This window comes from Sinocyclocheilus grahami, unplaced genomic scaffold (genome assembly GCF_001515645.1).
Source record: "Sinocyclocheilus grahami isolate Dianchi unplaced genomic scaffold, SAMN03320097.WGS_v1.1 scaffold1130.1, whole genome shotgun sequence".
In the NCBI taxonomy this organism is placed as follows: domain Eukaryota; kingdom Metazoa; phylum Chordata; class Actinopteri; order Cypriniformes; family Cyprinidae; genus Sinocyclocheilus; species Sinocyclocheilus grahami.
This window is the reverse complement of record NW_015506309.1, coordinates 49,494-61,778: the sequence shown is the minus strand read 5'-3', so window position 1 is coordinate 61,778 and position 12,285 is coordinate 49,494. Positions and strand designations below refer to the sequence as shown.

General features: G+C 37.7%; 1 protein-coding gene across 2 annotated transcripts in view; it reads left to right on the top strand.

Moving 5' to 3' along the window:
• The first annotated feature begins 3,772 nt into the window (after window positions 1-3,772).
• The window catches only part of LOC107567148 (neurogenic locus notch homolog protein 1-like), a 53,372-nt gene continuing 44,859 nt past the window's right edge, over window positions 3,773-12,285 (top strand). For both annotated transcript variants that reach the window (XM_016252778.1, XM_016252777.1), the window contains exons 1-2: window positions 3,773-4,093; window positions 6,964-7,036. In XM_016252778.1, coding sequence (XP_016108264.1) covers window positions 4,036-4,093; window positions 6,964-7,036 — 131 coding nt within the window. In that variant the 5' untranslated portion in view covers window positions 3,773-4,035. The remainder of the gene's footprint in view (window positions 4,094-6,963; window positions 7,037-12,285) is intronic.

The window sequence follows — 12,285 nt, the reverse complement described above, 5'->3', positions numbered from 1 at the left end:
CCTTGTTTTATTAACCAATTTTTTATATAATTTGGTCTGTTGACTAAACATTGCACTTGCTTTATTTTCATTTACATTTTACCAACATGTTGCAAGGACTATTTCTATTTGAGTAACAGTAATAGTCTCTTCTTTTTTAGTTTGAAGCTATCTGTCTTCTTTTATTGCACGTTCTTGCATACTTAAGTTATTGACATCTTTTTCATTTTTGCAGGAGATTATCGCAGATGTGCTCTTCATATTGTACTGTACTGTATCAGCAAGTAAACTATTAATTAATGATAATGATCAATGAGGATGTTTCTTTTCACTGCTTTGGGCCTTTGGGCATCAGGATGATGCATTTACAATGGTACACCAACTAGTTTCTTTGCCTATTGGACTAGAGGATCAAGTTTTTTGGATCCAGTGGCAATAGTTGCATAGACAATTAGGCATTATTTTTCCATTTTAAATCTCTTTTCCAAGTGTGCAGTGCAGTGAATATCATTGCTAAGAAACTGTACAAACCACAAACTTTTAAAATCTAGCCCAGCAGTGGTGTTTTTGACAGTTTGTTTTCACTTGAATTCTTAAGAAGAATGATGATTACTCACACTGACAGGCTTCACCACACCTTACACAATAATAATAATAATAAAAGTCCCTTTTAAAGGCAAGCCAGTTGGTGGCCATCTTGGTTCCAGTCATTTAAATACATCTCTTATCTACTCGAATGGGGAAAAACTGTAAAACTGTTTATCAAAGTCCAGCTAATGCAAGTTCACATTTAAGAGTAAATAATCAGACAATGTTAACATTTCCTCCATTTGTTTTAATATGAGTGGTTTGTCTATTCATTTAATAGCAATACATTCATTCTCTGATATTTCTTTTTTGAAGAACTACACATTATCTGGTACTCTGGAGAAAAAAAAACAGTAAATGTTGATCAATGTAAATGTGTATGACTAATGCAACATTGCAAATGCGTCCTTCCCTTCATAACTGCTGCTTCTAGTGCCTTTTCCTAACCTGTCATAACTTGAGTGCTCATTGGCCGAGATTAAATGTAGTTAACTCGGATGTGCTTAATGCTGTATATGGTCTCAAGCAGGCTTACTACAAGCCTAGATCATTCACAGTCTGAACAGTGTTGCTTTAATCAGTGTCTGGAGTTGATTCTGTCACATATAATTGCAGCATAACTGCAAAGCATGTCTGTTTTTTCTTTCCCTGATACTCCAAAGATCTTCTATATTCCTCCTGTGGTTAACAGCTATGGAGCACAGGGACTTTCCAGTTGTGTTTAGAGAAAGTGAGAACGTGAAGAACCTTTGTGTGTTGTGATTCATCACTGCATGTTCTTACTTTGTATTGCACAATCCTATTAAAAAAATAGATAGCAGTGGCCTAATTTTGTATGGAGTTGAAATTAGGAACTGACTAGAGTTCTCACCTCTTAATCAAATTAAGACCTTTTCCCTTTTGAATTTTGTTGCTATTTTCATGCTTATAATATTGGCCAGTATCAAAAACAAACTTTAAGGGCAATATTTGAACCATGAACAGATTTCCACAAGCATTTGTACCTTGTCATGATTAGGGCATATAAACTATGCACCCTGCATTTATGTTAAAAGGGTCATATGATGCGATTTCAATTTTTCCTTTCTCTTTGGAGTGTTACAAGCTCTTGGTGCATAAAGAAGATCTGTAAAGTTGCAAAGACTAAAGTCTCAAATCCAAAGAGATATTCTTTATAAAAGTTAAGAGTCAGCCACACCTACCTAAAACGGGTCGTTCTAACACACCCTCACATGTCTACGTCACTGTGTGGGAAGATTTGCATAACGCCGCCCAAATGTTCACGCAAAGAAAGGAGGCGTAACTTTAATTCTCGCTGTAGTATTGTTGCTGCCGCCGCCATGTCGTGAAGGCGCTGTGTGTTTCATTGTGAAAGCGAAACTACTTTGCTTGGCCTTCCAAAAGAGGACGATATCTGCTTTGTCATGCCTGGAGCTGATCCGTGCTGGGCGCTGAGGAAATACTTCAACTTCTTCGCCGGATCGGCTTTCACCGTGAACGAAGCGGAGTCCAGCCCGGGGTCGTCACATGTGGTTGCCGCAAGCCCTCCGGACGCTCCTTCGTCGAATCCACCGGCCACGCCATTCTCATGCCCGCCACCTCTGCTCACTCTAGCCCTCCGGCCGTTCCTCACGCTAGCCCCCGGCCTCTGCTCACTTTAGACCGCCGCCGCTCACTCTAGGCCACCGTGTGTGACGCTGTGTTTCGTTGTGAAAGCGAAACTACTTTGTTTGGTCTTCCAAAAATGGACACGACTAGAAATCAGTGGTTAAGTTGTATTTACAACACTGTTCCAGAACACTTCAACCCAAATATTCAGATGTGTGCAGCACATTTTATGGAGGACCGTTTCCTGATAATGGTAGAGTAGACTACAATACCGGATGTTCTGACACGCAGGCTGTAAGTACGTTTTTTATATTTAAAGAGTTTTTACATTTTATATTTTTTATATTTAAAGCGAGTTTTTTGGGCAGTGTAGAGTAGGGCTTGTTGTTTGTCATTTCTCCGATCACAAATGCAGACATGGTTTTATGTTTACGCGGCGCGATGCAAGGCAACGCGTAAAAAGACAGTATAAGTCATTATAATTCATAATTATGTCCCCACTGGATGCAACGAATGCCTCGTTTATAATGGGTTTTCATGTTTTTGGATCATTGCTCCGGCCGGACAGGGCATCATCACAGTATGGTGAGGGGCGTAACATTTCCGTCACACGCTTGAGGTATTCTGCCAATCACAACGCGCTGGATAGCTGGCCAATCACAGCACACCTCGCTTTTCAGACCGATGAGATTTTGTAAAAATCGACACGTTTCAGAAAGGTGGGGCATAGAGGAGAAACAATAATGTACAGTATGTGGAAAATAGTGTTTTTTTAACCTTAAACCGCATAAATACATTTCATTACACCAAATACACAAAATAATGTTCTTTTTAGCAACATGACCCCTTTAAAGGCTTAAACTGAATCAGTAAATTGAAATTAATTTCACATCAAATGGCTCTCTGGTGGTTCTCTGTTTACCAACAGTCACCTCTAGGATGGTTGCACACTACAAAGCAACTACAGTGTTTGCAGAGGCAATAATTCCCAAACTGGACAGATGAAGAATATAATATAAAATATAACTATGTTATATATTATATAGATTTTATGTAAGAATGTTTGGAGCATTTTTGGTTCATTTTGGACCCTAAAAGTGGTTTACAACTTTCTGAACATAACAGTCTGACTCAAAACTGAATCAGAACAGAATACAAATGTGTCAACCCCCAAACCACAGCATGCTGCAAACTGTTTGCAACTATTTTCAACCCCAAGCGCAGTTTATCAGTAACAAGCATCACTCATGCAAATCAAACTGAGGAAAATATGTAGCCTTAAACTGTATCTGCACATGATGGATAAAAATTAGGTTATGTAGGCTATGTTACTGTAGTCTTATTAATTGTCAAAATGTCATTAGTTATCTTAAAAATAGCACTTGAACTGTCTGCATTTACTTTGAACCATTAATAAAACAAGCAGAAAAAAATGAAATGGTTTAGTTTAGTTTTATGACTGAAATGTTATTGTAGTTTAAACGGCATCGAGTAATTGGTGCTGAAATTTTCCCGCTTACATGCTTTGAAATCCCCAACCGAGTTGAAAGGAGGAGGCGTGTTTTTCCCACTGCCATTTCACAAAGTTTGTCAAGTAAATGATTAGCTAGGCTCCAGCTCGTGAAGCGCTGTGGTGGAAGGAGCGTCTGGATGAGAGCAGAAGAATGAAGCCTTGAGTACATGATCTCATTCACTCAGCTGAGACTGCACGAGCAGCACCCGAGTGCGCGAGGACAAGCCACAAGTGCTGTTTCTGGATCTATTTTTTATTCTTACGTGATTAATTTCCTTTCCTTGAACAGACCAATGTTGGATATATGTTAAGCCTGCGTGGAATCCCACAACTATCCATAAGAAGGAATGCATCTTTTCCTCGTGAAACTAATTCTTCTGATATCACTCCTTACTTGGACGCAAGGTACGTTTCATTGGAAGATGCTTTCTTCATTAGCCGCCAGTCGCAATTTCTACTGTCACTAACATTAATAACATGATTGCTAATAATAGTCTTCGTTTATTTCCGACATTTATTGTAAAATTGAACACCGTGTCCGAGAAATCACTTGTTGCGCACTGAAGTCAGTATTTTCAACGGCAGAAATAGCAGACGTGATAAATCGTTTGATATTCTGTAGATTGAAGTTTAACTTCGTTACCTGTAACTGTATCACAAATTATTTATCAAAACTATGTTGGACTGAGACTGCTAACTTGTCGCTAGTTTTACTCCAAAGCAAAATATACATATTCACCTTTTTAGTACACTAAAAGTTGGCTACGTTTCATATTTGAACGCATCAGAATGGGTTTTTGAATCAGTCGCAACACATATGGCGGTTTCGATAAGCTACTAGTATTCCTACAGTGTAATAGTGGCAAATGTTGCTCTAGCGCAGTTTGACTGAAGTTTCAACACTTTTGCAGTGAGATGCTACCCAACGTAGCTGCATTTATGGCAAGCCGTTGTATTCCTTGCAACTTGTATCTAGTTTAGTTACAAGTAGCCTGCTTATTTTTAAGTAATCTAATAGTGAGTAGTGTCTTCTGCAATTTCTTTAGTAAGTATTGATACGTATTCCACTGGTGACAGACTCTGACAGTTTTCTATTCTTTACATACTAATACTTATTCTGTTGCTTTTAGTCACTTACCAAATAGTGACAAGTACCCATTTCATTTTTACTCACATCTATTCACGCCTGACTAGTATGCATTCCAATTGTTGCTGGTACCGCTTTTATTCTAGTAACTATTCAAATTGCAGTATTTTTTAAGCTCCCCTAGTACTAATTTATTTATTAGAATTAGTATATTCCAATTATTACTAGAGCCTGACCGATATGGGTTTTTTGGGGGCCGATGCCAATACCGATATTAGGGAGTAGAAAAAGACAGAAACCGATATATCGGCCAATATTCTTTATATGTAGGCTATATTATAGTAAAGTATAGTAAAAAGTTTGGACACACTTCCTATTCGTGTGTTTAAACTTTTGACTGGTACTGTATATATAGTGGTGTGAAAAAGTGTTGGCCCCCTTCCTGATTTCTTATTTTTTTGCATGTTTGTCACACTTTAATGTTTCAGATCATCAAACAAATTTAAATATTAGTAAAAGATAACTCAATTAAGTGAACACAACATGCAGTTTTTAAATGAAGGTTTTTATTATTAAGGGAAAACCAAATCCAAAACTACATGGGCCTGTGTGAAAAACCTAATAACTGGTTGGGCCACACTTGGCAGCAACAACTGCAATCAAGCCTTTGCGATAACTTGCAATGAGTCTGTTACAGCGCTGTGGAGGAATTTTGGTCCACTCATCTATGCAGAATTGTTGTAATTCAGCCACATTGGAGGGTTTTCGAGCATGAACCGCCTTTTTAAGGTCATGCCACAGCATTCTATTGGACTGCAGAAAGATACTAACTTTTCAATCTGCTACGTTACTGACTGTACTGATAAACTATGCTGACACCGTGTCCGCGCCACAACAGGTCACGACAAAGTGACCGTGGAAAATCATTTGAACTTTGTGTCAGCACGTCATAAATAGAACGAGGCATCAGTTTACTGCATCCAGTGTAGACAACATACACCGGTCGCGCACCGCACGATGTGATGTGACTGATGTGATAAGCATGAGTTCTGGGCCAGCTGCGATCAGCTCCGGTGGCCGTAACACAGGCTTTAATGCGCCGCAGACGCATGCCGTGATGCGCAGATCAGCTCTAGTCTCTAACGTCACTGAACCTGCTGTTAAAAATGAGCCATCCATTCATCATATCATCATGCAAAACTAAGAATTAGAATCATTGTAATGTGACGATCAAATATAGGTGGGGGTGGGTGGCGGGCGGATAATTTGAAGCAGCGGACTCGGGTGAAGTTTGAGCTCATCCGCGCATCGCTACACTACACTGACCTGGGTCGCCAGTAGCAAACAATGGAGTCTTCCATTGTTTGCGCTCTGCTGGACAAACTAAGTAATAACACCATTCAGAAGCATTTAATCTGCGTTATATGTTCTGTAAAAAAAAAAAGTCATATCGGCGGCATATTCACCGATACAATATATCGGCGACAGGCTTATATTGTCCAATAATGTCGGATAAATGATATATCGGTCGGGCTCTAATTATTATAAGTATTTTTTCATTTTCATAGTAAGTCCTGATCAGGCATTGTATGTGACGCGTAAAAAAAAAAACAATTTAGCTACTAAGATAATAAATAGTTCTAGTGGCTAATGAAATAGACAGTCACTATTGTAAAATGTACTATAGCATATAAAGAATAGGTATTACTGAAATAAAAATATATATACTAGTCACTTTGGATTGCTTACTAGTAATTAAATATAAGTACCAGTATAGACAATAAGTAAAAGTAACCTAACAGATATTAATTGGTTTTAAGGAATACATGGTAAAAGAGCTTGCCATAGTACATTCCCCAGAACAGCTGCAGAATGAAGAAGCAGTGTGCTGTCAAGTCCCTCTGTCCACAAACATCGCTTTAAGGTGTTAGGAGTCACACTTTCTTTCTGGGTTCTGCTCAGTATCTTACCAACTTTTGCACAGTTTGGAAACAAATTGAAAAGTTAAGAATGTGTAATATTATCATTAATATTTTTAAAAATCTTGTCTTAAAAAAATCTTTTTAAAAAAAGTTGTCTTTTCAAATTAAGGATGATATCACCTTTGGCAATATATATTAGTTTTGAGATGGGATCAAATCATGCAACACTCAGTAGAAATGTATTACCCTGTTTCCTATGTTTCTAGGCCTGGAATGTTCAGAAAAATGCCAAAACGGTGGTACATGTGAACCTACTGCAGATGGGAGAGGAGAATGCAGGTAAGTAATTAGAACTCAAACATATATAATTGCTGTTTCTGAACCATGTCAATACCCTGGAGGAATTTAACACAATGTTTCTGAATTGCACACATCATTGATATGAGATTTCTTTGTGATCCAGTTCCAAAAGTTTACAATTTTCAGCAATGCAGTATAAAAACTGTTGCATACTAGAACACATGCGATCAATTTGAATCCCAACCTTGCAAATAAAAGCTAAGTGTGCTTCTCTCCTTGAAGAACATGGCCTCAGCTAATGAACGACATACACAACCTCTGATGAAGAGGGTCTAGGGCATCACCCCCCTCCGGCTGGCCGTGAGTACGGGCCACTTCTCCAGCCCAAGTCTTGGAGACACCCAGAGCCCTAAATCGTATTTCGCTTTTCTTTTATGGAACGACAGCTGGGGTTTGCCAGAAGCTCGGCGACCATTGTTCTCCAGTCTAGATTAATTCTGTGTGACTAATCTGTTTGAGGCTTCCCAGAATGCCTGAGGCCCCCCCCCTCCCTGCACGCCCTGCCCCTGTGCGGGTGTTTTGTCCTATTTTGAATGCCCATTCACTCTCTGTGATTTACATTAGAAGGACAGATGGCAGTAGAGTGTAATTGGACTGGATGTTTTCATAATTGGTAGCATTGCACCAGTGGAAAATCAAGAGCAAACAGGTTGCCTCCGTGCACATAGCATCACATAACTCTCATTTCTCTACTGTGCCCAAACACGATGGTTGACTGCTTCTTTACTCTTATTGTGTTGGTTGATTTTCTAATAGGGTTAACTCTCTTTGGCCTTCTGTGCTTTTTACTTCAGCATTGATGTGAATGCGGGATTGGGTTGCAAGCATTTGGCCAGGGTTGCATTGTCTTTCTCCGGCTATCAATGAGTTTATCAGGGTGGCTATGGAGGAGCACACTGGCAGGGCTCATTTGAAGCGGGATGGTGGCGGCTCTGTTTTTGGCCTCCCTCAGTGTACTGCGAGCACATGGAGCCGCGCTGGCGGTGGGCCACATCTTAATTCTGTCTGGCAGCCTCCCTGCCTCAGTCGGGCCACAAAGCCACCATTGTGCCCTATCATACTCAGACTCCTCTAATTAAACATGGAGATACAAACGAAGGCCGCTCTCCGGCTCAGGATGGCACATTACTATGTCTAGTACCATTTATCTATTGTTCAAATGCAACTGGTGGACAAACAAATGCAAACTGGTGGTCCTGCAACATGTCTGGCAAACTTTGGCAAAAAGTGAGTTCGTAGGTCAGTTTTGGCCACGCTGTCCCTCTAATCAAATGCGTGGGTGTCATTTAAATATTGCCGTAAAAACTGCTGCTAAAGAGCAAACACATTAGGGATAATGCATGGCTAGCTGTACATTGAACAATTTTAATGCACGACGTGAAGGCAAGAAAAACCTGACGCGAAGTTACGGCTCGTTAGCTCAGCATTCTGCCCGCTTCAGATCAGAAAGAGATGAAATAGTGTGGTAAGATCACATTTATTTGAATTAATTAATTATAATATTTAGCTACTTAAATTAATTATTCGATCGAGAGAGAGAGAGAGTGAGAGAGGTGACAGTTGCCTACCTGCATCTGTGCGTCTCTCCAGTAGGCTATTTAATCTATTTTATTAATAAAAGTCGCGGGGCAGCGTTCTCAAGAAGTTTGTGTCCTCCTGAATGTTTGTATACATGCGCAGCGCGATCTCCAATCTCACAAACCAAAATAATAGACATGATTTTCTCAGGCCACATGTAAAATCATATGAATTATTATAAAGATTATTAAAATGAATATGTATGGATGACAGTTGATTACAATAATATTTCAGTTTATTTCCAACATTAGTAACAGTTTCCCCTGTGGGATAAAGTTAATATATATTAATAATACTTCATTAACTTTGTTATTTACTATCCCTGTTGTAGTATTATTCATAAGATTTTTTTTCACCCTGTTTCCAAATTCTCTACCCTAGGTCCAAAAGAAATGTAAAGAATGTACAAACTGAAAACATTAAATACTTTTGTGATCTATTTCCATTTGTTATTTTCAAAAGAGAAATACTGTCATGGATGTTTACAGAGCAGAGGTCACCTTTTTAAAATTCCAATAGGAGAGATGGACTTTTCTTTGTCATTTGTTTATTATTATTTTGTGCTGTATTGTTGGTTACTGTGTTATTTCTGTTTCAAAAGCCAGCAAAAAAAATAACACTTTAATATCTAAAGAGTGTTCATGTGGTTTTATACATTAGTAATGTTGTGAAATGAATAAATGCATAATAATCGCCATAATCGTAAAACCGTGATTATTCCTCAGACAATAATTGCACCAACAAAATCTATAATCGTTGCATCCCTAATTGTGAATGCCTCAAATGCTTTGTGACATACTTTGTGCTTTTAGTCAACACACTGTAAATAGTGAAAATGTGCAGTTGTTCCCTTAAAGAGATAGTGCTCCCAACAAATTCAGTTATGTCGTTATTTATTCCCCCTCATGTTGCTCCAAACCTGTATGACTTTTTCTTCTGTGGAGCACAAAAGAAGATATTTTGAAACATGTCTCAGTGTTTTTTTGTTTGTAAATGAAAGTCAACGGGGTTTGCACCCCTTTTGACTTCATTAGAGTTGAAATATTCTTCAAAACATGTTCTTAAACATGACTGAATGTAGGTTCAGTTGATTCAGTCATATTGAGTAACATTTCTAAATAATATAAAAAGTTCACATTAATTATTTGTAATAATGAATAAATAGTATTAGTAATGTTTAAATATGTATTACATAAAGCTAGTTAACTGTTCCATAAGAGACACATTTTGTGTTACCTGACCAAATATGTTAACTGTGCATGGGCTCCTAAAACACACTTGTTATTTGATGATGAAAATTATTAAAAGGTTTAGTTCATGTAGATTTATCCAGGCAAAAGGTAAAGCAAGAAAATAAGTAAAAACAAACACATTATAAAAAGTGAAAATGTGCAAGTTTATTTAATTTGATTACTTATTTTATTTCTTTAAATCTGAACCTTAAAAATACTTTTTTGGTTTAATTTAGTCTTGTTTACTTGATTAAAATAAGTTAAAATATGAAGTACATTAGATTAATTGACAAACCATTTTATTACAGTGCAGTAATTGTAAAACTGCAGGTCGATCATTTTAAATCAAGTGCTGTTCAGCTAGTCTTATATTGTTTTGGGAAGATGTGTTCATTCTACTTGACATTCCATGCCAGGAATACCAAACACTCAAATCTGGCACTATGACAGACTCATAAAGGGGGGAGAGAGCTTTGATGCTTTGGCAAGGCCAGAAGTCCAACTGACAGTAATACAAACCAGCTTCCACATCTGAATTCCTTGTATGTATGAGGAACGGCAGATTTGAATCGAAAGGATTAGTGTTCGACAAGGAGATGAGAGATGCAAGACTGGAGGGAGATGAGGACAAGTTCACATGTGAACTTTGAGACCTTCCGCCTAAGTCTTCGATGGGCGGCCGTTGATGCAGTGTGCAAAAAGAGCTCAGTGTCTTCCGATTGGGTCCCAAAAGAGTCATAAAGATTTGAACACAGGAGCGGAAAAGCCTGATGTAGTGTGATACACCTTGTTTTAATTCATTACTAACATATATCAAGCTAATAATTCATTTCACACTTGGAGCTTATTTACACAATTGCAGTTCTAGTGTTTGTAGTTTGGGATAATAACATCTTGTCAGGGTAGCGGCCTTGAAATATATGGACTAAGTCAACTGTTGCTAAGCATGGACAATGTTTTTGACATCCTCATTTATAACTGTTTTTCAACAAGACTTTTCAAAACTTGCAGTAACATTTCTGCAACATTTCTTCATTATTTTCTACATGGTTGCTAAAGTGAGTGTTTCTAAACGTTACTAAGGTGTTCTGAGTGGCTGTCAGGATGCTGCTAGGCAGTTACTAGTGTCATTTCTAGGATCTTCTGGGTTATGCTAATCAAGTCTGCATTTATTTGATCAAAGATACTGTGAAAACAGTGATATTGTGAAATATTACTACAATATAAATACACAGTTTCTTATTATTATCATTATTAAAAAAATTTGCTGCTTAATGTTTTTGTGGAAACAGTTATACATATTTGTCAAGATTATTTGATGATTAGAAAGTTCAAAAGAACAGCATTTATTTGAAATAGAAATTTTCTGTAACATTATAAATGTCTTTGCCATCACTTTTGATCAATTTAATGCATCCTTCATGGAAAAAATTTATCATTTATTTAAAAAATGACTATGTCAGTAAAAATGATTTGTTATTGACATAAGAATTTGAGATAAATATCAAATTATATATTTAGTAGTATATGCACGATACATTTTAAAAGGGTCATGATGCAATTTCATGTTTTCTATTGTCTTTGGAGTGTTAAAAGCTGTTTGTGCATACAGAAGATCCGTAAAGATTAAAGTCTCAAACCCAAAGAGATATTCTTTATAAAAGTGAACGCTCATATCATCATATATGAACATGTTTTAGCGCAGCTTGTCAGTGAACAACGGCTCTGTGTAGTAAATGCTGCTCCATGTGAAAGCACGCACGTGATGGAGATTTACCGCTGATTACAGAACCGGCTTTACTGACAAGATGCACATTAAATATCACATGCGATTATTAACGCTCAGCCACGCCCTCCTAAAATGCCTCGTTTAAACACGCCCCCACATACCTATGTCACTGTGTGGGAAGATTTGCATAACACCACCCAAATGTTTATGCAAAGAAAGAAGGCGTAACTTTGATTCTCGCTGTAGTATTGTTGGCACCGCCACCATGTCGTGGAGACGCTGTGTGTTTCGTTGCGAAAGCCAAACTACTTTGTTTGGCCTTTCAAAAGAGGACACAATCAGTGGTTAAGTTTTATTTACAACACTGTTCCAGAACAGTACAACCCAAATACATACCATATAATATGTTTTAATAATCAAATTAGCCAATTAATAATCAAGACTGAGCCATAAGGAAGAGGGTTGTCTCTTATATATAAACATTTTAGGAGACAAATGTGAGCGATCCAGAGTCTCTAGCTAATGATAAAAATCTGAGCACAGTGTTTTATGTTGTTGAGATCTCTTCTAAAGCATTAAAAGAGACAAATGTGAGATATCCAGAGTATTTAGCTAAGGAGAAATATCTGAGCACAGTGTGTGATTTTGTTGTGATCCCTTCTAAAGCTTTAAAAGAGACAAATGTGAGA